The 25,598-nt window shown below is 42.5% G+C and overlaps 1 protein-coding gene across 1 annotated transcript in view; it reads left to right on the forward strand.

Moving 5' to 3' along the window:
* SLC45A4 (solute carrier family 45 member 4) overlaps positions 1-25,598 on the forward strand; it is a 285,788-nt gene that overhangs the window by 199,233 nt on the left and 60,957 nt on the right. The window contains exons 9-10 of the mRNA XM_053715398.1: positions 5,647-5,666; positions 19,764-19,787. Of these exons, the coding sequence (XP_053571373.1) occupies positions 5,647-5,666; positions 19,764-19,787 (44 nt within the window). The remainder of the gene's footprint in view (positions 1-5,646; positions 5,667-19,763; positions 19,788-25,598) is intronic.

A 25,598-nucleotide genomic window follows, 5' to 3' on the forward strand; every position in this document is an offset into this window, starting at 1 on the left:
GTTTGTGGCTCTTCCTTTCGGATTGGCCACTGCTCCCAGAATTTTCACAAGGGTGCTAGGGTCCCTTCTAGTGTTGCTAAGGCCAAGGGCATTGCAGTAGCACCTTACCTAGACGACATGTTAATACAAGCGTCGTCCTTTCACAAAGTGAAGACTCATTCAGACATTGTCCTAGTCTTTCTAAGGTCTCACGGGTGGAAGGTGAACATAGAAAAAAGTTCTTTGTCCCCATTCACAAGGGTTCCCTTCCTGGGAACAATAATAGACTCAGTAGAAATGAAGATCTTTCTGACAGAGGTCAGGAAGTTAAAACTTCTGAACACTTGTCGAGTTCTTCAATCCATTCCTCAACCCTCCATAGCTCAATGCATGGAGGTAATAGGACTCATGGTCGCAGCAATGGACGTGGTTCCATTTGCTCGAAATCATTTAAGACCATTGCAACTGTGCATGCTCAAACAGTGGAATGGGGATTATGCAGATTTGTCTCCCCAGATTCAAATGGACCAGAAAACCAGAGACTCGCTCCTCTGGTGGTTGTCTCTGGATCACCTGTCTCAGGGAATGAGTTTCCGCAGACCGGAGTGGATCATTGTCACGACAGACGCCAGCCTCCTAGGCTGGGGCGCGGTCTGGGAGTCCCTGAAGGCTCAGTGTCTGTGGTCTCGGGAAGAATCTCTTCTCCCGATAAACATTTTGGAATTGAGAGCGATATTCAATGCGCTCCAGGCATGGCCTCAACTAGCGGAGCCCAAATTCATCAGATTTCAGTTGGACAACATGACCACTGTAGCTTACATCAATCATCAGGGGGAACAAAGAGTTCCCTGGCGATGAGGGAGGTATCCAAATTCATCAAATGGGCAGAGGATCATTCCTGCCATCTATCAGCAATTCACATCCCAGGAGTGGACAACTGGGAAGCAAATTATCTGAGTCGTCAGACTTTCCATCCGGGGGAGTGGGAACTCCACCCGGAGGTTTTTGCCCAGTTAGCTCAACTAGGGGGCATTCCAGATCTGGATCTGATGGCGTCACGTCAGAACTCCAAAGTTCCACGTTACGGGTCCAGATCCAGGGATCCCAAGGCGACATTGGTAGATGCCTTAGTAGCGCCTTGGTCGTTCAATCTAGCTTATGTATTTCCACCGTTTCCCCTTCTCCCCCGGCTAGTAATCGAACAGGAGAAGGCTTCGGTAATTCTGATAGCTCCTGCGTGACAAGCAGGACTTGGTATGCAGACATGGTGAATATGTCATCGGTTCCGCCATGGAAGCTATCTTTGAGGATAGGACCTTCTAATTCAAGGTCCATTCGAACAGGGTTTTCGGATTCAGTATAGATACCCTGATCCAGGTTAGAAAGCCTGTCACCAGGAAAATTTACCATAAGATATGGTGGAAATAGCTTTGTTGGTGCGAATCCAAGGGTTACTCATGGAATAAGATTAGGATTCCAAGGATATTGTCTTTTCTCCAAGAAGGATTGGAGAAAGGTTTGTCAGCTAAGCTAGTTCCTTAAAAGGACAGATATCTGCTCTGTCTATCCTGTTACACAAGCGTCTGGCAGAAGTACCAGACGTTCAAGCGTTTGCACAGGCTTTAGTCAGAATCAAGCCTGTCTATAGACCTGTGGCTCCTCCATGGAGTCTCAATTTAGTTCTTTCAGTTCTTCAAGGGGTTCCGTTTGAACCTTTACATTCCATAGATATTAAGTTATTATCTTGGAAAGTTTTGTTTTTGGTAGCTATATCTTCTGCTCAAAGAGTTTCTGAGTTGTCTGTTTTGCAGTGTAATTCACCCTATCTGGTGTTCCATACAGATAAGGTTGTTTTGCGTACCAAACCTGGTTTCCTTCCAAAAGTGGTTTCCAATAAGAATATTAACCAGGAAATAGTTGTTCCTTCTCTGTGTCCTAACCCAGTTTCTAAGAAGGAACGGCTGTTACACAATCTTGATGTGGTTCGTGCTTTAAAATTCTATTTAAAAGCAACTAAGATTTCAGGCAAACATCGTCCTTGTTTGTTGTCTATTCTGGTAAGAGGAGAGGTCAGAAAGCGACTGCTACCTCTCTTTCCTTCTGGCTGAAAATCATCATCCGATTGGCATATGAGACTGCTGGACAGCAGCCTCCTGAACGAATTACAGCTCATTCCACTAGAGCTGTGGCTTCCACATGGGCTTTCAAGAATGAAGCTTCTATTGAACAGATTTGTAAGGCAGCGACTTGGTCTTCACTGCATACATTTGCCAAATTTTACAAATTCGATACTTTTGCTTCTTCGGAGGCTATTTTTGGGAGAAAGGTTTTGCAAGCAGTGGTGCCTTCCGTTTAGGTTACCTGACTTGTTCCCTCCCTTCATCCGTGTCCTAAAGCTTTGGTATTGGTTCCCACAAGTAAGGATGAAGCCGTGGACCGGATACACCAATGTAGGAGAAAACAGAATTTATCTTTACCTGATAAATTTCTTTCTCCTACGGTGTATCCGGTCCACGGCCCGCCCTGGCATTTGGTCAGGTTTAAATTTTTATTTTTGTACACTACAGTCACCACTGCACCCTATGGTTCTCCTTTTTCTCCTAACAGTCGGTCGAATGACTGGGGGGCGGAGCCAGAGGGGGAGCTATATGGACAGCTCTGCTGTGTGCTCTCTTTGCCACTTCCTGTAGGGAATGAGAATATCCCACAAGTAAGGATGAAGCCGTGGACCGGATACACTGTAGGAGAAAGAAATTTATCAGGTAAACATAAATTCTGTTTTTAAACAACAAATATTCTGTTGTTGAATGTCCCTTTAATGATAAAGAACCCCTGTATAAATGTACTGCATGATACATTGTTAGCAGGGCCGTACAGATGGATCTGTGAATATCGTCTTTGTCTAGAGAGAGACAATCGAAAAAAGTTAATACTCGAATTTATTGGGTTCTATGTAGGGAAAGTCAGAGTTCTGATGGAATATAATAAACATGCTGCAGGTGATACTCTAATTTATAGGGTTCTATGTAGGGAAAGTCAGAGTTCTGATGGAATATAATAAACATGCTGCAGGTGATACTCTAATTTATAGGGTTCTATGTAGGGAAAGTCAGAGTTCTGATGGAATATAATAAACATGCAGCAGCTGATACTCTGACATATATGGAAGTTGCTGCTCCTACTGGAATTTATGGAAAGGACTACAAAGGAAGAGCAATTAATGTATTAATTGTCTTTTTAAATGGCAAGTGTGTACTGTATTAGATCTGCTAAACTAAATGAAGGTTCTCAAATATTTTTAATTTGAGGTATATATTATTTTTAATATTTTAATTGTAATCAAAGTGGATTTGATTTAAAGGCATAGGAAACCCACATTTTCTCACGATTCAGATAGAGAATACCATTTTAAACAACTTTCCAATTTACTTCTATGGTTTAATTTGCTTCCTTCTCTTGTTATCCTTTGCTAAAATGTTTATGTAGGTAAGCTCAGGAGCAGCAAAGAACCTAGGTTCTAGCTGCTGATTGGTGGCTGCATATATATACTGATTGTGATTGGCTCACCCATGTGTTCAGTTAGAAACCACTAGTGCATTGCTTCTCCTTCAACAAATGATTCCAAGAGAATAAAACAAATGAGATAATAGAAGTAAACTAGAAAGTTGTTTAAAATTTGTATTCTGTATTTGAATCCTGAAAGATTTTTTTTTTTGGTTTTATGTCCATTTAAATCAAATTTATTTAAATCACCAGCATTTTAATTTTGGCTTAATATTGTCTTACATTTTTACCAGGTGGCCAGTAAAAACAGCCAGTGTTGTGCCCACTAAATAGGTCTTGGGAGAACACTGTATATATGTCTGTATGTATGATAATGTGCAGGGGAGCACCAGTCAGCAGAAGGTGCCAGGTTACTGTGAGAGACGCAAATGTTGATGTATAATTTATCTCACTGTCTGTGTGTCCATCAGTTTCTTCTTAAAATAGAATATCGTTAAACATTTTTTAATCTGCTTTCCGATGGGATATGCAAGAGAGAGGACCAAACAAGATATTTCTGTATAGATTTACCTAGATCTCTTCACAGAATTATTGCCACATAAGTTAAAAGTATCAAACACATTTGTTGTTTGGAAAGACTTTAGATGTTGAGCAAAATAAAGTTGTATTTTTTATATATTCCACAATATTTATTTCTGTATATCAGGTTGCCCAACATTTTTAGAGTGTGAGCTCAAAGTGGCTGTAATCTTAAAAAAAAAAATCCCCTAATGCCTATGTTACCTTTAAAAATAAATAAAGGGACATTAAATGTAAAAATAATCATAACATAAAGTAACAGTTTAAAGCTTTATTGCTGATATATAGCATTGATTTACAGGAAAAACAACTTAGAGGACCGTTAAATACAGTAGAATTGCATAATTTTAAGTTGGTTTTTTTTCCTGATAAATTTCCATTACTGCCATTTTCCTTGTCCCTATATCATGTGACAGCCATCAGCCAATCACAAAATACATATATGTATATAATGTGAGCTCTTGCACATGCTCAGTAGGACCTGGTGCCTCAGTACGCACATACGTGCGTTCAATTAAAAAACAAATACTTCTAGATACAACTACAACAGCATGGTCACTACTCATCATGCTATTGTCTTCCTCTCTTCAAAGCCATTCTCCTATTTAACCCTGCAGGTGACAGTTGATTAAAGTTCTGCAGCTTCATACTGTGTTCCGCCATCTTGGAATTTAGGTATTCTCACATCCTGTGACAGAAGTGGTGGAGCTTTACAGATGAGTGACTTTGACAGGTGTATCATTTGCTTCAGGAAAGCATAGGTGTGACTGCTGTGTTGGGGCTTTACAGTTTTGCATTGGCTGCATTCCTCTATTATTCTAGTCTTTTTATTGGGTTTCGTGTCATTTTCTTTGTTAAACTTGAAAGCTCTCACTGTGTGTCATGCATGTGAATTTGAAGGGCACTATACAGCTGTCAGAAAAGAAAAAAAGTCACTAATCTGTTAATTTGCATTAGTTCTGTCAGAGGGAGCAAAATAAGGAGGCTCTAAAATGGTGGCACCCACCATTAAAATGTGACGCTTCACCTATAAACACTTGCAAGAGGTTAAAATAGGGCAATAGTGGACATATATCTCCTTATTACTGGAACTCTCATCTCCTATATTGTTGCTCATTTTCTGTGCTGCTGAGGGATCCGATTCTAGAATCCTTGTTGCAAGCGTTTTTACTCCCACGGTCCCCTGTAGCTAGTAAGCTTATTTCTTCTGTTATGTGTGATCAGTCCACGGGTCATCATTACTTCTGGGATATAACTCCTCCCCAACAGGAAATGCAAGAGGATTCACCCAGCAGAGCTGCATATAGCTCCTCCCCTCTACGTCAGTCCCAGTCATTCTCTTGCACCCAACGATAGATAGGATGTGTGAGAGGACTATGGTGATTATACTTAGTTTTTATGACTTCAATCAAAAGTTTGTTATTTTAAAATAGCACCGGAGCGTGTTATTACTTCTCTGGCAGAGTTTGAGGAAGAATCTGTCAGAGTTTTTTACTATGATTTTAACCGGAGTAGTTAAGATCATATTGCTGTTCTCGGCCATCTGAGGGAGGTAAAGGCTTCAGATCAGGGGACAGCGGGCAGAGGAATCTGCATTGAGGTATGTAGCAGTTTTTATTTTCTGAATGGAATTGATGAGAAAATCCTGCCATACCGTTAAAATGACATGTATGTATACACTTCAGTATTCTGGGGATGGTATTTCACCGGAACTACTCTGTTAAAGGTCACTAATCCTTTTTAATAACTATTTATCATGTTAAACGTTTTTGCTGGAATGTAGAATCGTTTACATTGCTGAGGTACTGTGTGAATAAATATTTGGGCATTATTTTCCACTTGGCAGTTTTTTTGATTTATTTGTGACAGTTTCGTTTCTCTTCACTGCTGTGTGGGAGAGGGAGGGGCCGTTTTTGGCGCTCTTTGCTACGCATCAAAAAATACCAGTCAGTTACTTTTATTTTTCCTGCATGATCCGGTTCATCTCTGATAGATCTCAGGGGTCTTCAAACTTCTTTGAAGGGAGGTAAATTCTCTCAGCAGAGCTGTGAGAATTCTTATAGTGACTGTGAATAAAAACGTTGCTTTGTATTTTTTATGTCAAATTTAATTATTGTTATTTTACTAATGGGAACAAACCTTTGCTAAAAGTTTTGTTGTTTTAAAGTTTGATGCTATAACTGTTTTTCAGTTCACTATTTCAACTGTCATTTAATCGTTAGTACCTCTTTGAGGCACAGTACGTTTTTTGCTAAAAAAGATTATAACCAAGTTGTAAGTTTTTTGCTAGTGTGTTAAACATGTCTGACTCAGAGGAAGATATCTGTGTCATTTGTTCCAATGCCAAGGTGGAGCCCAATAGAAATTTATGTACTAACTGTATTGATGCTACTTTAAATAAAAGTCAATCTGTACAATGTGAACAAATTTCACCAAACAGCGAGGGGAGAGTTATGCCGACTAACTCGCCTCACGCGGCAGTACCTGCATCTCCCGCCCGGGAGGTGCGTGATATTTTGGCGCCTAGTACATCTGGGCGGCCATTACAGATAACATTACAAGATATGGCTACTGTTATGACTGAAGTTTTGTCTAAATTACCAGAACTAAGAGGCAAGCGTGATCACTCTGGGGTGAGAACAGAGTGCGCTGACAATGCTAGGGCCATGTCTGATACTGCGTCACAGCTCGCAGAGCATGAGGACGGAGAGCTTCATTCTGTGGGTGACGGTTCTGATCCAAACAGATTGGACTCAGATATTTCAAATTTTAAATTTAAATTGGAGAACCTCCGTGTATTACTAGGGGAGGTCTTAGCAGCTCTCAACGATTGTAACACCGTTGCAATACCAGAGAAACTGTGTAGGTTGGATAAATACTTTGCGGTACCGGCGAGTACTGACGTTTTTCCTATACCTAAGAGACTAACTGAAATTGTTACTAAGGAGTGGGATAGACCCGGTGTGCCGTTCTCACCCCCTCCAATATTTAGAAAGATGTTTCCAATAGACGCCACCACTCGGGACTTATGGCAAACGGTCCCCAAGGTGGAGGGAGCAGTTTCTACTTTAGCTAAGCGTACCACTATCCCGGTGGAGGATAGCTGTGCTTTCTCAGATCCAATGGATAAAAAATTAGAGGGTTACCTTAAGAAAATGTTTGTTCAACAAGGTTTTATATTACAACCCCTTGCATGTATCGCGCCGATTACGGCTGCGGCAGCATTTTGGATTGAGTCGCTTGAAGAGAACCTTAGTTCATCTACGCTAGACGACATTACGGACAGGCTTAGAGTCCTTAAACTAGCTAATTCCTTCATTTCGGAGGCCGTAGTACATTTAACCAAACTTACGGCTAAGAACTCAGGATTCGCCATACAGGCACGTAGGGCGCTGTGGCTAAAATCCTGGTCAGCTGATGTTACTTCTAAGTCCAAATTACTTAATATACCTTTCAAGGGGCAGTCTTTATTTGGGCCCGGTTTGAAAGAGATTATCGCTGACATTACAGGAGGTAAGGGCCACGCCCTACCTCAAGACAAAGCCAAAGCTAAGGCTAGACAGTCTAATTTTCGTCCCTTTCGGAACTTTAAAACAGGAGCAGCATCAACCTCCACTGCACCAAAACAGGAAGGAGCTGTTGCTCGTTACAGGCAAGGCTGGAAGCCTAACCAGTCCTGGAACAAGAGCAAGCAGGCCAGGAAACCTGCTGCTGCCCCAAAGACAGCATGAACCGAGAGCCCCCGATCCGGGACCGGATCTAGTGGGGGGCAGACTCTCTCTCTTCGCCCAGGCCTGGGCAAGAGATGTTCAGGATCCCTGGGCTCTAGAGATCATATCGCAGGGATACCTTCTAGACTTCAAATTATCTCCCCCAAGAGGGAGATTTCATCTGTCAAGGTTGTCAACAAACCAGATAAAGAAAGAAGCGTTTCTACGCTGCGTACAAGATCTGTTATTAATGGGAGTGATCCATCCGGTTCCGCGGTCGGAACAAGGACAAGGGTTCTACTCAAACCTGTTTGTGGTTCCCAAAAAAGAGGGAACTTTCAGGCCAATCTTAGATTTAAAGACTCTAAACAAATTCCTAAGAGTTCCATCGTTCAAAATGGAAACTATTCGGACAATCTTACCCATGATCCAAGAGGGTCAGTACATGACCACAGTGGATTTAAAGGATGCTTACCTTCACATACCGATCCACAAAGATCATCACCGGTATCTAAGGTTTGCCTTCTTAGACAGGCACTACCAGTTTGTAGCTCTTCCATTCGGATTGGCTACGGCTCCAAGAATCTTCACAAAGGTTCTGGGTGCCCTTCTAGCGGTACTAAGACCGCGAGGGATTTCGGTAGCTCCGTACCTAGACGACATTCTAATTCAAGCTTCAAGCTTTCAAACTGCCAAGTCTCATACAGAGTTAGTTCTGGCATTTCTAAGGTCGCATGGATGGAAAGTGAACGAAAAGAAGAGTTCTCTCTTTCCTCTCACAAGAGTTCCATTCTTGGGGACTCTTATAGATTCTGTAGAAATGAAGATTTACCTGACAGAAGACAGGTTAACAAAGCTTCAAAATGCATGCCGCGTCCTTCATTCCATTCAACACCCGTCAGTAGCTCAATGCATGGAGGTGATCGGCTTAATGGTAGCGGCAATGGACATAGTACCTTTTGCACGCCTACACCTCAGACCGCTGCAATTATGCATGCTAAGTCAGTGGAATGGGGATTACTCAGATTTGTCCCCTACTCTGAATCTGAATCAAGAGACCAGAAATTCTCTTCTATGGTGGCTTTATCGGCCACACCTGTCCAGGGGGATGCCATTCAGCAGGCCAGACTGGACAATTGTAACAACAGACGCCAGCCTACTAGGTTGGGGCGCTGTCTGGAATTCTCTGAAGGCTCAGGGACTATGGAATCAGGAGGAGAGTCTCCTTCCAATAAACATTCTGGAATTGAGAGCAGTTCTCAATGCCCTTCTGGCTTGGCCCCAGTTAACAACTCGGGGGTTCATCAGGTTTCAGTCGGACAACATCACGACTGTAGCTTACATCAACCATCAGGGAGGGACAAGAAGCTCCCTAGCAATGATGGAAGTATCAAAGATAATTCGCTGGGCAGAGTCTCACTCTTGCCACCTGTCAGCAATCCACATCCCGGGAGTGGAGAACTGGGAGGCGGATTTCTTGAGTCGCCAGACTTTTCATCCGGGGGAGTGGGAACTTCATCCGGAGGTCTTTGCCCAAATACTTCGACGTTGGGGCAAACCAGAGATAGATCTCATGGCGTCTCGCCAGAACGCCAAACTTCCTCGCTACGGGTCCAGATCCAGGGATCCGGGAGCGGTTCTGATAGATGCTTTGACAGCACCTTGGAACTTCAGGATGGCTTATGTGTTTCCACCCTTCCCGCTGCTTCCTCGATTGATTGCCAAAATCAAACAGGAGAGAGCATCAGTAATTCTAATAGCACCTGCATGGCCACGCAGGACTTGGTATGCAGATCTAGTGGACATGTCATCCTGTCCGCCTTGGTCTCTACCTCTAAGACAGGACCTTCTGATACAGGGTCCATTCAAACATCAAAATCTAACTTCTCTGAAGCTGACTGCTTGGAATTTGAACGCTTGATTTTATCAAAACGTGGTTTTTCTGAGTCGGTTATTGATACCCTAATTCAGGCTAGGAAGCCTGTTACCAGAAGGATTTACCATAAAATATGGCGGAAATACCTATACTGGTGCGAATCCAAAGGTTACTCCTGGAGTAAGGTTAGGATCGCTAGGATACTGTCTTTTCTACAAGAAGGTTTAGAAAAGGGTTTATCAGCTAGTTCATTAAAGGGACAGATTTCAGCTCTGTCCATCTTGTTACACAGACGTCTGTCAGAAAATCCAGACGTCCAGTCCTTTTGTCAGGCTTTAGCTAGGATCAAGCCTGTGTTTAAAGCTGTTGCTCCACCATGGAGTTTAAACTTAGTTCTTAACGTTTTACAGGGTGTTCCGTTTGAACCCCTTCATTCCATTGATATAAAAATGTTATCTTGGAAAGTTCTGTTTTTAATGGCTATTTCCTCGGCTCGAAGAGTCTCTGAGTTATCAGCCTTACATTGTGATTCCCCTTATCTGATTTTTCACTCAGACAAGGTAGTTCTGCGTACTAAACCTGGGTTCTTACCTAAGGTAGTCACTAACAGGAACATCAATCAAGAGATTGTTGTCCCATCCTTGTGTCCAAATCCTTCTTCAAAGAAGGAACGTCTTTTACACAATCTGGATGTAGTTCGTGCCCTCAAGTTCTACTTGCAGGCAACTAAAGATTTTCGCCAAACTTCTTCCTTGTTTGTCGTTTACTCTGGACAGAGGAGAGGTCAAAAAGCTTCTGCTACCTCTCTCTCTTTTTGGCTTCGTAGCATAATACGTTTAGCCTATGAGACTGCTGGACAGCAGCCTCCTGAAAGAATTACAGCTCACTCCACTAGAGCTGTGGCTTCCACTTGGGCCTTTAAGAATGAGGCCTCTGTTGAACAGATTTGCAAGGCTGCAACTTGGTCTTCACTTCATACTTTTTCCAAATTTTACAAATTTGACACTTTTGCTTCTTCGGAGGCTATTTTTGGGAGAAAGGTTCTTCAGGCAGTGGTTCCTTCTGTATAATGAGCCTGCCTTTCCCTCCCGTCATCCGTGTACTTTTGCTTTGGTATTGGTATCCCAGAAGTAATGATGACCCGTGGACTGATCACACATAACAGAAGAAAACATAATTTATGCTTACCTGATAAATTCCTTTCTTCTGTTGTGTGATCAGTCCACGGCCCGCCCTGTTTTAAGGCAGGTAAATATCTTTTAAATTATACTCCAGTCACCACTTCACCCTTGGTTACTCCTTTCTCGTTGATTCTTGGTCGAATGACTGGGACTGACGTAGAGGGGAGGAGCTATATGCAGCTCTGCTGGGTGAATCCTCTTGCATTTCCTGTTGGGGAGGAGTTATATCCCAGAAGTAATGATGACCCGTGGACTGATCACACAACAGAAGAAAGGAATTTATCAGGTAAGCATAAATTATGTTTTCTATTACTCGGAACATTTACCAATATAAACTGTATCTATTTTGAGATCTGTTTGCGCAGTCATTTTCTTTCCCCAGCATCAGAATTGTAATTTGGTTGTTGCAGAAATCGTTGCAAGGAGGTAGTGAGCAGAAATTCAGACAGCACATGATGTGACATTTTCCCCATACCTCGTGACCTCACTCTCTCTGACACAGTCAGCATTTCCTGTGAACCATAAGTCTTTCTGGTCTCACTATTGTTAGCCCATTTTTCACTGAAGGAAAAAAATAAAGGAATTATTTACTACAACCAGTGTCCTGTTTGTTTAGAACTATGGGAAATACTGTAGTGATTGAATCTCAGTACTAGTAAGCACCCACTAACAGAGCCCACGTTTCTTTTTCTTTTTTATATTTCATTAATTGTTTTGTAGCCGGAAGCTTGATGTTCAACCAGGTAAACAAGATTAGCACTGCCAGTAAAAAAAATTTTTTTTTCCAATAGTGTGGGATAAATCTTTATATAATAGACCTTCCTATGAAACATTGTCAACAAAATATGAACTAAATTTGGTTTTGTTTGTTCCTGTTTTTTTACGGGTTCCTGTTTCCCACTAAAAGGTGAATGCTTCAGTGTCCGAGCGGACTTTACATGTTTTTGTCTTAGCCCAGCTCTCAGAATAGAGAACGAATAACAACCTCAGGTACACAAATGTGAAGAAATTCATTGAACAAAATACATAAATAATTATGTATACAATGTTCTACTTAAAGGGACTTTTTAGTACAAATTGCATTGTGCTAATTCATGGAGAATAAACACATAGACAAAGTCCTGCTTGGGAGCTATATAGCACTGCAGCTGTCAAGATGAACACAACCAGTGATTAGTGGGATTGTGCCACTGCCAGTTGGCTGGGTCATGCAACTGCTAAACGCATACATTTACACTGATCTATTCGTTGTTGCGTTTTAAAAAAAAAAAAAAAAAAAAACACAAAATAAGAGTATACATTTTTTTTTTTAATTATTATTTATAGAGCATATAGTTATACTATTCCTGTCCTTAATTTACTTAGTTTACTGGACATAAGGTCAACTTTTTTTTAATGAAGTTTTTCTCAATATATATTTCCTTTAACTCATCTTTATAACAAAATGGTTAGTAATTTAACACATACTGGTAATACTGTAAATGGATATAAAAGTGCAAAAAAATGCTCTGTGTATTGCATTGCTTGCATATAACTGTGTTTATCCTCTTCAAATGGCTTAAACACATAGCTAAAGTCAGCTCAAGAGTAGCAATGCACTTCTGAGTCATAGCTGAACACATCTGATGAGTCAATGGCAAGAGGCATATATTTGTAGTCACCAATTACCAGCTAGCGGCCAGTAGTGCATTCCTGCTACTAAGCCTACCTTGGCTTGCCTTCTAACAAAGGAAACCAAAAGAAGGAAGCAAATGGAAAGGTTGTTTACAATTGCACTTTCATGAAAGTTTAATTGTAAACTGATAAAACTGAATTAATTGCAGCCCTTACTGTAAACTAAATAAATTGATAATCAATGATAATTCAGCTTTGTATATAGTCCTTATTTTCTTTCCTAAGATATGGTGAGTCCACGGCTTGAGTAATTACTGTTGGGAATATCACTCCTGGCCAGCAGGAGGTGGCAAAGAGCACCACAGTTAAACTGCTAAGTATCACTCCCTTACCCACAGCCCCCAGTCATTCTCTTTGCCTTCGGTGCATGGAGGAGGTAAAGTTTAGGTGTCTGAAGAAAAAAATTTGATTTCATCTACAAACAAGTTTTGGGGTATAGCCATATTCCATGTCATTCCTTGTAGTCGGGTAGTGGTGGCTTTAAAGCAGGAACTTGTAAAGAGGTACTTACTGCTTTTTCTTCTACTAGATATGACGAGTCCACAGATTCATCCTTACTTGTGGGATATTATCCTCCTGCTAACAGGAAATGGCAAAGCGCACCACAGCAGAGCTGTATATATAGCTCCTCCCTTCTCTCCACCCCCAATCATTCTCTTTGCCTATACTAGTAAAAGGAAGAGGTAAAGTGAAAGAGGTGTTAAAATGCACCTTTTAGCTTTTCTTTTCTCTTCCTATACCTTCGGTCGAATGACTGGGGGTGGAGAGAAGGGAGGAGCTATATATACAGCTCTGCTGTGGTGCTCTTTGCCACTTCCTGTTAGCAGGAGGATAATATCCCACAAGTAAGGATGAATCCGTGGATTCGTCGTATCGTAGAAGAAATCAATTTATCAGGTAAGCATAAATTTCATTTTCCTAACAATTGCTGCCCTAGTTTAGAAAGCCAGAGTTAGCTACTCTGTTCTTAATTTTTCAAAGGTCTCTGAGGAACTGTGTGTCCTTTCATACCTTGTAACTATCTACATGTCGGGCAGCGGAACAGGTAAGTGCTTTCTCTTCCAGTTGGGGAGACCATGCACTTAACAAATTTAAAAAAAAAATGCTTTTCTCCAACATAGGTGTGTCCGGTCCACGGCGTCATCCTTACTTGTGGGATATTCTCTTCCCCAACAGGAAATGGCAAAGAGCCCAGCAAAGCTGGTCACATGATCCCTCCTAGGCTCCGCCTACCCCAGTCATTCTCTTTGCCGTTGTACAGGCAACATCTCCACGGAGATGGCTTAGAGTTTTTTAGTGTTTAACTGTAGTTTTTATTATTCAATCAAGAGTTTGTTATTTTAAAATAGTGCTGGTATGTACTATTTACTCAGAAACAGAAAAGAGATGAAGATTTCTGTTTGTATGAGGAAAATGATTTTAGCACCGTAACTAAAATCCATGGCTGTTCCACACAGGACTGTTGAGAGCAATTAACTTCAGTTGGGGGAACAGTGTGCAGTCTCTTGCTGCTTGAGGTATGACACATTCTAACAAGACGATGTAATGCTGGAAGCTGTCATTTTTCCCTATGGGATCCGGTAAGCCATGTTTATTACGATGGTAAATAAGGGCTTCACAAGGGCTTATTAAGATTGTAGACTTTTCTGGGCTAAATCGATTCAGTTTTAAAACATATTTAGCTTTGAGGAATCATTTTATCTGGGTTTATTGATATTATAATATCGGCAGGCACTGTATTAGACACCTTATTTCTCTGGGGCTTTCCCAAAGCATAAGCAGAGTCTCATTTTCGCGCCGGTGTGGCGCACTTGTTTTTGAGAGGCATGGCATGCAGTCGCATGTGAGAGGAGCTCTGATACTTAGAAAAGACTTTCTGAAGGCGTCATTTGGTATCGTATTCCCCTTTGGGCTTGGTTGGGTCTCAGCAAAGCAGATACCAGGGACTGTAAAGGGGTTAAAGTGTTAAAACGGCTCCGGTTCCGTTATTTTAAGGGTTAAAGCTTCCAAATTTGGTGTGCAATACTTTTAAGGCTTTAAGACACTGTGGTGAAAATTTGGTGAATTTTGTACAATTCCTTCATGTTTTTTCGCAATTGCAGTAATAAAGTGTGTTCAGTTTAAAATTTAAAGTGACAGTAACGGTTTTATTTTAAAACGTTTTTTGTACTTTATTATCAAGTTTATGCCTGTTTAACATGTCTGAACTACCAGATAGACTGTGTTCTGAATGTGGGGAAGCCAGAATTCCTGTTCATTTAAATAAATGTGATTTATGTGATAATGACAATGATGCCCAAGATGATTCCTCAAGTGAGGGGAGTAAGCATGGTACTGCATCATTCCCTCCTTCGTCTACACGAGTCTTGCCCACTCAGGAGGCCCCTAGTACATCTAGCGCGCCAATACTGCTTACTATGCAACAATTAACGGCTGTAATGGATAATTCTGTCAAAAACATTTTAGCCAAAATGAACCCTTGTCAGCGTAAGCGTGGCTGCTCTGTTTTAGTTACTGAAGAGCATGACGACGCTGATATTAATATCTCTGAAGGGCCCCTAACCCAATCTGAGGGGGCCAGGGAGGTTTTGTCTGAGGGAGAAATTACTGATTCAGGGAACATTTCTCAACAGGCTGAACCTGATGTAATTGCATTTAAATTTAAGTTGGAACATCTCCGCATTCTGCTTAAGGAGGTATTATCCACTCTGGATGATTGTGAAAAGTTGGTCATCCCAGAGAAACTATGTAAAATGGACAAGTTCCTAGAGGTGCCGGAGCTCCCAGAAGCTTTTCCTATACCCAAGCGGGTGGCGGACATTGTTAATAAAGAATGGGAAAGGCCCGGTATTCCTTTCGTCCCTCCCCCCATATTTAAAAAATTGTTTCCTATGGTCGACCCCAGAAAGGACTTATGGCAGACAGTCCCCAAGGTCGAGGGAGCGGTTTCTACTTTAAACAAACGCACCCACTATACCCATAGAGGATAGTTGTGCTTTCAAAGATCCTATGGATAAAAAATTAGAAGGTTTGCTTAAAAAGATGTTTGTTCAGCAGGGTTACCTTCTACAACCAATTTCATGCATTGTCCCTGTCACTACAGCCGCATGTTTCTGGTTTGATGAACTGATAAAGGCGCTCGATAGTGATTCTCCTCCTTATGAGGAGATTATGGACAGAATCAATGCTCTCAAATTGGCTAATTCTTTCACCCTAGACGCCACTTTGCAATTGGCTAGGTTAGCGGCTAAGAATTCTGGGTTTGCTATCGTGGCGCGCAGAGCGCTTTGGTTGAAATCTTGGTCGGCTGACGCGTCTTCCAAGAACAAGCTACTAAACATTCCTTTCAAGGGGAAAACGCTGTTTGGCCCTGACTTGAAAGAGATTATCTCGGATATCACTGGGGGTAAGGGCCACGCCCTTCCTCAGGATCGGCCTTTCAAGGCGAAAAATAGACCCAATTTTCGTCCCTTTCGTAAAAACGGACCAGCCCAAAGTGCTACGTCCTCTAAGCAAGAGGGTAATACTTCTCAAGCCAAGCCAGCTTGGAGACCAATGCAAGGCTGGAACAAGGGAAAGCAGGCCAAGAAGCCTGCCACTGCTACCAAGACAGCATGAAATATTGGCCCCCGATCCGGGACCGGATCTGGTGGGGGGCAGACTCTCTCTCTTCGCTCAGGCTTGGGCAAGAGATGTTCTGGATCCTTGGGCGCTAGAAATAGTCTCCCAGGGTTATCTTCTGGAATTCAAGGGACTTCCCCCAAGGGGGAGGTTCCACAGGTCTCAGTTGTCTTCAGACCACATAAAAAGACAGGCGTTCTTACATTGTGTAGAAGACCTGTTAAAAATGGGAGTGATTCATCCTGTTCCACTAAGAGAACAAGGGATGGGGTTCTACTCCAATCTGTTCATAGTTCCCAAAAAAGAGGGAACGTTCAGACCAATCTTAGATCTCAAGATCTTAAACAAGTTTCTCAAGGTTCCATCTTTCAAGATGGAAACCATTCGAACTATTCTTCCTTCCATTCAGGAGGGTCAATTCATGACCACGGTGGATTTAAAGGATGCGTATCTACATATTCCTATCCACAAGGAACATCATCGGTTCCTAAGGTTTGCATTCCTGGACAAACATTACCAGTTCGTGGCGCTTCCTTTCGGATTAGCCACTGCTCCAAGGATTTTCACAAAGGTACTAGGCTCCCTTCTAGCGGTGCTAAGACCAAGGGGCATTGCAGTAGTACCTTACCTGGACGACATTCTGATTCAAGCGTCGTCCCTTCCTCAAGCAAAGGCTCACACGGACATTGTCCTGGCCTTTCTCAGATCTCACGGCTGGAAAGTGAACGTGGAAAAGAGTTCTCTATCCCCGTCAACAAGGGTTCCCTTCTTGGGAACAATTATAGACTCTTTTAAAATGAGGATCTTTCTAACAGAGGCCAGAAAAACAAAACTTCTAGACTCTTGTCGGATACTTCATTCCGTTCCTCTTCCTTCCATAGCTCAGTGCATGGAAGTGATCGGGTTGATGGTAGCGGCGATGGACATAGTTCCTTTTGCGCGCATTCATCTAAGACCATTACAACTGTGCATGCTCAGTCAGTGGAATGGGGACTATACAGACTTGTCTCCGAAGATACAAGTAAATCAGAGGACCAGAGACTCACTCCGTTGGTGGCTGTCCCTGGACAATCTGTCTCAAGGGATGACGTTCCGCAGACCAGAGTGGGTCATTGTCACGACCGACGCCAGTCTGATGGGCTGGGGCGCGGTCTGGGGATCCCTGAAAGCTCAGGGTCTTTGGTCTCGGGAAGAATCTCTTCTACCGATAAATATTCTGGAACTGAGAGCGATATTCAATGCTCTCAAGGCCTGGCCTCGGCTAGCGAGGACCAAGTTCATACGGTTTCAATCAGACAACATGACAACTGTTGCGTACATCAACCATCAGGGGGGAACAAGGAGTTCCCTAGCGATGGAAGAAGTGACCAAAATCATTCTATGGGCGGAGTCTCACTCCTGCCACCTGTCTGCTATCCACATCCCAGGAGTGGAAAATTGGGAAGCGGATTTTCTGAGTCGTCAGACATTGCATCCGGGGGAGTGGGAACTCCATCCGGAAATCTTTGCCCAAGTCACTCACCTGTGGGGCATTCCAGACATGGATCTGATGGCCTCTCGTCAGAACTTCAAAGTTCCTTGCTACGGGGCCAGATCCAGGGTTCCCAAGGCGGCTCTAGTGGATGCACTAGTAGCACCTTGGACCTTCAAACTAGCTTATGTGTTCCCGCCATTTCCTCTCATCCCCAGGCTGGTAGCCAGGATCAATCAGGAGAGGGCGTCGGTGATCTTGATAGCTCCTGCGTGGCCACGCAGGACTTGGTATGCAGATCTGGTGAATATGTCATCGGCTCCACCTTGGAAGCTACCTTTGAGACGAGACCTTCTTGTTCAGGGTCCGTTCGAACATCCGAATCTGGTTTCACTCCAGCTGACTGCTTGGAGATTGAACGCTTGATTTTATCGAAGCGAGGATTCTCAGATTCTGTTATCGATACTCTTGTTCAGGCCAGAAAGCCTGTAACTAGAAAGATTTACCACAAAATTTGGAAAAAATATATCTGTTGGTGTGAATCTAAAGGATTCCCTTGGGACAAGGTTAAGATTCCTAGGATTCTATCCTTCCTTCAAGAAGGATTGGAAAAAGGATTATCTGCTAGTTCCCTGAAGGGACAGATTTCTGCCTTGTCGGTATTACTTCACAAAAAGCTGGCAGCTGTGCCAGATGTTCAAGCCTTTGTTCAGGCTCTGGTTAGAATCAAGCCTGTTTACAAACCTTTGACTCCTCCTTGGAGTCTCAATTTAGTTCTTTCAGTTCTTCAGGGGGTTCCGTTTGAACCCTTACATTCCGTTGATATTAAGTTATTATCTTGGAAAGTTTTGTTTTTAGTTGCGATTTCTTCTGCTAGAAGAGTCTCAGAATTATCTGCTCTGCAGTGTTCTCCTCCTTATCTGGTGTTCCATGCAGATAAGGTGGTTTTACGTACTAAACCTGGTTTTCTTCCAAAAGTTGTTTCTAACAAAAACATTAACCAGGAGATTATCGTACCTTCTCTGTGTCCAAAACCAGTTTCAAAGAAGGAACGTTTGTTGCACAATTTGGATGTTGTTCGCGCTCTAAAATTCTATTTAGATGCTACAAAGGATTTTAGACAAACATCTTCCTTGTTTGTTGTTTATTCAGGTAAAAGGAGAGGTCAAAAAGCAACTTCTACCTCTCTCTCTTTTTGGATTAAAAGCATCATCAGATTGGCTTACGAGACTGCCGGACGGCAGCCTCCCGAAAGAATCACAGCTCATTCCACTAGGGCTGTGGCTTCCACATGGGCCTTCAAGAACGAGGCTTCTGTTGATCAGATATGTAGGGCAGCGACTTGGTCTTCACTGCACACTTTTACCAAATTTTACAAGTTTGATACTTTTGCTTCTTCTGAGGCTATTTTTGGGAGAAAGGTTTTGCAAGCCGTGGTGCCTTCCATTTAGGTGACCTGATTTGCTCCCTCCCTTCATCCGTGTCCTAAAGCTTTGGTATTGGTTCCCACAAGTAAGGATGACGCCGTGGACCGGACACACCTATGTTGGAGAAAACAGAATTTATGTTTACCTGATAAATTACTTTCTCCAACGGTGTGTCCGGTCCATGGCCCGCCCTGGTTTTTTTAATCAGGTCTGATAATTTTTTTCTTTAACTACAGTCACCACGGTACCATATGGTTTCTCCTATGCAAATATTCCTCCTTAACGTCGGTCGAATGACTGGGGTAGGCGGAGCCTAGGAGGGATCATGTGACCAGCTTTGCTGGGCTCTTTGCCATTTCCTGTTGGGGAAGAGAATATCCCACAAGTAAGGATGACGCCGTGGACCGGACACACCGTTGGAGAAAGTAATTTATCAGGTAAACATAAATTCTGTTTTTTATTGGGACATAGATAATCCTGTTGTATGGTTTACACTGGGGCATGAAGCAGGCACTGTAGCATGTGTGAGACTAACATTTCAACTCTCTTTTAAAAAGAAAGGGTAAAATGTTTTTCTTCTACTAGATACGACGAGTCCACGGATTTATCCTTACTTGTGGGATATTATCCTCCTGCTAACAGGAAGTGGCAAAGAGCACCACAGCAGAGCTGTATAGCTCCTCCCTTCTCTCCACCCCCAGTCATTCTCTTTGCCTATACTAGTAATAGGAAGAGGTAAAGTGAAAGAGGTGGCTTTATTTGTTAGTTGGGATGCAAAAACCCACATGGCTAGTTCCTATACCGCTTCATAGCGTTTTTTTAGGCTGAGACGTCGCATATAATGGGCGGGGCCTAATTTGCGTTCCTCAGATGCGCAGTTGATCTTCATAAGAAGGCAGCAAACTTCAGCTTCGGTTGGGCCCAAACTGAGACATAGGCTAACTGAGTCATAGTGAGACTTGTCAGACCCCTGAGGGCAGGTAGGCGTGGGTTGTTAATCTATTTTTTATAACGTATTGGGAATAACGTTTTTCTTATAGAGGGTTAATTTGTCCCTTACTTGTGGTGCAATCTTAAGCTACAATTTAAGAAAGATATATGCTAAAATTGTGAGCGTTACAGCATTTTAAAGCAGATTTGGAAAACTTGTGTGCTTTTTTACTTCTTAAAAGCGCAGTACCGTTTTTCAAAATTGGTGGTTTTTTTCAATAAATAGTGTTTTCAAGTCTTTTTGTGGTTATTACTAGCCTGTTCAACATGTCTGACATTGAGGAAACTCAAGGCTCTGTGTTTAGAAGCCATTGTGGAACCCCCACTTACATTGTGTCCCTCATGTACTGAAAGGGCCTTACATTACAAAGAATATATTTTAGGTGATAAAAGTATTTCTAAGGATGATTCTCAGTCTGAAGAAAATCAGGTTATGCCATCCAATTCTCCCCAAGTGTCACAACTTTTAACGCTCACTCAAGCGACGCCAAGTACTTCTAGTGCGTCTAATTCTTTTACTCTGCAAGATATGGCTGCAGTTATGTCTACTACCCTTACAGAGGTATTATCTAAACTGCCAGATTTACAAGGTAAGCGCAGTAGGTCCGGTATTAAGGTAAATGCTGAGCCCTCTGATGCTTTATTGGTCATTTCCGATGTACTCTCACAGTGTTCTGATTTGGGGGTCGGGGAATTGCTGTCTGAGGGAGAGCTTTCAGATTCAGGAAATGTGTTACCTCAGATTCTGACGTGATGTCCTTTAAATTTAAGCTTGAACACCTCCGCCTGTTACTCCGGGAGGTTTTAGCGACTCTAGATGATTGTGACCCTATTGTAATACCACCAGAGAAATTGTGTAAGATGGATACATATCTAGAGGCTACTTACACTGATGCTTTTCCAGTCCCTAAAAGAATTTCGGCATTGTTAAGGAATGGTATAGACCAGGCATTCTGTTCTCTCCCCATCCTACTTTTAAGAAAATGTTCCCCATATCTGACACCATTCTGGATTCTTGGCAAACGGTCCCTAAGGTGGAGGGAGCTATTTCTACCCTAGCTAAGCGTACAACTATACCTTTTGAGGACAGTTGTGCTTTCAAAGATCCTATGGATAAAAAATTAGATGGTCTTCTAAAGAAATTGTTTATTCATCAGGGTTTTCTTCTTCAACCTATAGTGTGCATTGTTCCAGTTACTACTGCAGCAGCTTTTTGGTTCGAGGCTCTACAAGAGTCTCTTAAGGTTGAGACCCCATTAGATGATATTTTGGATAGAATTAAGGCTCTCAAGCTAGCTAATTCTTTTATTACCGATGCCGCTTTTCAAATGGCTAAATTAGTGGCGAAAAATGCAGGTTTTACCATTTTAGCGCGTAGAGCGTTATGGCTTAAATCTTGGTCTGCTGATGTGTCCTCCAAATCCAAGCTTTAAGCTTTTCCTTTTAAAGGTAAGACCCTATTCGGGCCTGAACTGAAGGAAATCATTTCTGACATTACTGGAGGTAAAGGTCATGTCCTGCCTCAGGATAAGACTTTTAAGATGAGGGCTAAACAAAATAATTTTCGTTCTTTTCGAAACTTTAAAGGTGGACCCTCTACTTCCTCTTCTGCCACAAAGCAGGAGGGGACTTTTGCGCAATCCAAGTCAGTCTGGAGACCTAACCAGGCCTGGAATAAAGGTAAACAAGTCAAGAAGCCCGTTGCTGCTACCAAGACAGCATGAAGGGGCAGCCCCCGATCCGGGACCGGTTTTAGTAGGGGGCAGACTTTCTCTCTTCGCTCAGGCTTGGGCAAGGGATGCTCAGGATCCCTGGGCATTAGAAATTGTGACCCAGGGGTATCAGCTAGAATTCAAGGATTTTCTCCCAAGAGGGAGATTTCATCTTTCACGTTTTCTGTAGACCAGACAAAAAGAGAGGCGTTCTTGCGCTGTGAGACCAGAGACTCTCTTCTTTGGTGGTTGTCACAGGATCATCTGTCCCAGGGAATGTGCTTCCGCAGGCCAGCATGGATAATAGTGATGACGGATGCCAGCCTCTTGGGCTGGGGTGCAGTCTGGAATTCCCTGAAGGCTCAGGGTGTTTGGACTCAGGAGTCGTCTCTACTACCAATCAATATTCAACGCGCTTCAGGCGTGGCCTCAGTTGGCTTTGGCCAAATTCATAAGATTCCAGTCGGAAAATATCACGACTGTAGCATATATCAATCATCAAGGGGGAACAAGGAGTTCTCTAGTGATGATAGAGGTTTCAAAGATAATCCGATGGGTGGAGGCTCACTCTTACCATCTATCAGCAATCTATATCCCAGGAGTAGAGAACTGGGAAGCGGATTTTCTCAGTCGTCAGACTTTTCATCCGGGGGAGTGGGATCTCCATCCGGAGGTGTTTGCATCATTGATTCGTCAATGGGGCACACCGGAATTGGATCTGATGGCATCTTGTCAGAATGCCAAACTTCCTTGTTACGGGTCCAGGTCAAGGGATCCCCAAGCTGTACTGATAGATGCTCTAGCAGTACCATGGTCGTTCAACCTGGCTTATGTGTTTCCTCCTTTTCCTCTCCTTCCTCGTCTAATTGCCAGAATCAAACAGGAGAGGGCTTCGGTAATTTTGATAGCACCTGTGTGGCCACGCAGGACTTGGTATGCAGATCTGGTGGAGATATCATCTCTGCCACTGTGGAAACTGCCAATAAGACAGGACCTGCTCATTCAGGGTCCGTTCCAACATCCAAATCTAGTTTCTCTGCGGCTGACTGCCTGGAGATTGAACGCTTGATTTTATCTAAGCAGGGATTCTCTGAGTCGGTCATAGATACCTTGATTCAGGCTCGAAAGCCTGTCACTATGAAAATTTACCATAAGATATGGCGGAGTAAGATCAGGATTCCTAGGATTTTGTCCTTTCTCCAAGAAGGATTGGAGAAGGTGTTATCAGCTAGTTCCTTAAAGGGACAGATATCTGCTTTGTCAATCTTACTGCACAAGCGTCTGGCAGATGTCCCAGACGTTCAGTCGTTTTGTCAGGCTTTGGTTAGAATTAAGCCTGTGTTTAAACCTGTTGCTCTGCCATGGAGTTTGAATTTAGTTCTTAAAGTTCTTCAAGAGGTTCCATAGATATTAAGCTTCTATCTTGGAAAGTTCTGTTTTTAGTTGCTATCTCTTCTGCTCGAAGAGTTTCTGAACTATCTGCATTACAATGCGACTCGCCTTATCTTATTTTCCATTCTGATAAGGTGGTTTTGCGTACCAAACCTGGATTCCTTCCTAAGGTTGTTTCTAATAAGAATATTAATCAGGAAATTGTTGTTCCTTCTCTATGTCCTAACCCTTCTTCTAAGAAGGAGCATCTGTTACATAACTTGGACGTGGTTCGTGCCTTGAAGTTTTACTTGCAAGCCACCAAAGATTTCCGTCAAACATCTTCTCTGTTTGTTGTCTATTCTGGAAAATGTAGAGGTCAAAAAGCTACGGCTACCTCTCTTTCTTTTTGGCTGAAAAGCATCATCCGTTTGGCATACGAGACTGCTGGACAGCAGCCTCCTGAAAGGATTACAGCTCATTCTACTAGAGCGGTGGCTTCCACATGGGCTTTTAAAAACGATGCTTCTGTTGAACAGATTTGTAAGGCTGCGACTTGGTCTTCCCTTCATACCTTTTCCAAATTTGACACTTTTGCTTCTTCGGAGGCTATTTTTGGGAGAAAAGTTCATCAAGCAGTGGTTCCTTCTGTTTAGCTATCTGTCTTGTCCCTCCCGTTCATCCGTGTCCTGTAGCTTTGGTATTGTATCCCACAAGTAAAGGATGAATCCGTGGACTCGTCGTATCCTTTATAGAAGAAAAGTAAATTTATGCTTACCTGATAAATTAATTTCTTCTATGATACGACGAGTCCACGGCCTGCCCTGTCAATTTAAGACAGATTATATTATTTTGATTTAAAACTTCAGTCACCTCTGCACCTTGTAGTTTCTCCTTTTTCTTCCTGTACCTTCGGTCGAATGGCTGGGGGTGTGGAGCTAAGGGAGGAGCTATATAAACAGCTCTGCTGTGGTGCTCTTTGCCACTTCCTGTTAGCAGGAGGATAATATCCCACAAGTAAAGGATGAATCCGTGGACTCGTCGTATCATAGAAGAAATTCATTTATCAGGTAAGCATAAATTTACTTTTTTTTTATTTCTTCATGTCAAGGGTGAATTTTTGGACCTGGTCTTGACTTTATCATTCCACTGTGTTTCAAGGATAGGGAACTTTCTCCCTCAGGACCAAGAAGTCGAACAAATAGTCCTTTCTTCTATAAGGTACGACGAGTCCACGGATTCATCCTTGTGGGATATTATCCTCCTGCTAACAGGAAGTGGCAAAGAGCACCACAGCAGAGCTGTCTATATAGTTACTCCCTTAGCTCCACCCCCATTCATTCTCTTTTCCTACTCTAAGTACTAGGAAGGGTAAAGTGAAAGAGGTGATAAAATATTAGTTTTTAATTTCTTCAAGCAAGAGTTTTTTGTTTTAAATGGTACCGGTGTGGTTGGATGAAGACTTATGCCTGGAGGATGATGATCTCAGCATTTGTAACTAAGATCCAGTGATGTTCATACAGAGGCTGAGGGGTACAAGAAACTTCAGTGTGAGGAACGTTTTCATGCTATATAGCAGTGAGGTATGTTCATTCATTTTTTCTGGAGAGACTTTATTTCAGAAAGGCTGACAGTATCCCCATGAGGGTAAGGGTAAGCAGTAATACTAAGAGCTAAAGAAAGGCATTGCTAAGCTTGCATAAGGGGCTAATTACAAAAATGGTTGACACTGAGTTTTGAATGTTTGTGGGCAAACGTTTTCTGAACTGGGAGTGCTGTTAACGTTTTGTGGGCAATAACGTTTTTTGGGCAACTTTATTGAGGGTACACTTGGCTTATGTTTTGGGTCTCAGAACCCAGATGGCTAGTTTAAAACCGCTCTGGTGCGGTTCTTTGAGGCTGTAGAGACATTGAGTGAGATGGGCGGGGCCTATGTTCGTGCCTCAGATGCGCAGTTGTTTTCACTCAGCAAGCAGCAAGCTCCAACTCCTGAGGGCCCTTGTAGATGTTTTGGGCCAAATCGAAGCTTTAACCCCATATTTACAATCCCTGAGGGCAGGTAGGCGCCACAGCAGGGCTGTTGCAAGGTGCTGGGGGTGTTTTCCGGATTTAGGCCTAATTTTAATCCGGTTTGCACATTAAAGGGTTAAATGTTAAATTTCCTTGTGGGCCAAACTTAACTACACATATTGAGTCTGCTTGCAAAAATTTGAAAAATTTTGTGCATTTTAAAGCAGTTTTGCAGAACGTGTATGCTTTTTTTTTTCTCTTAAAGGCGCAGTACCGTTTTTTAAGATTGTTATTTTTTTCACTAAATAAAGTGTTTTCATGCTTGTTTGTAGTCATTAGTAGCCTGTTCAACATGTCTGACATTGAAGAAAGTCATTGTTCAATATGTTTAGAAGCCATTGTGGAGCCCCCACTTAGAATGTGTCCCTCATGCACTGAAAGGTCAATAAATTGCAAAGAACATATTTTAGCTACTAAAAGTATGTCGCAGGAT

This window comes from Bombina bombina, chromosome 5, assembly GCF_027579735.1.
Source record: "Bombina bombina isolate aBomBom1 chromosome 5, aBomBom1.pri, whole genome shotgun sequence".
Classification (NCBI taxonomy): Eukaryota; Metazoa; Chordata; class Amphibia; order Anura; family Bombinatoridae; genus Bombina; species Bombina bombina.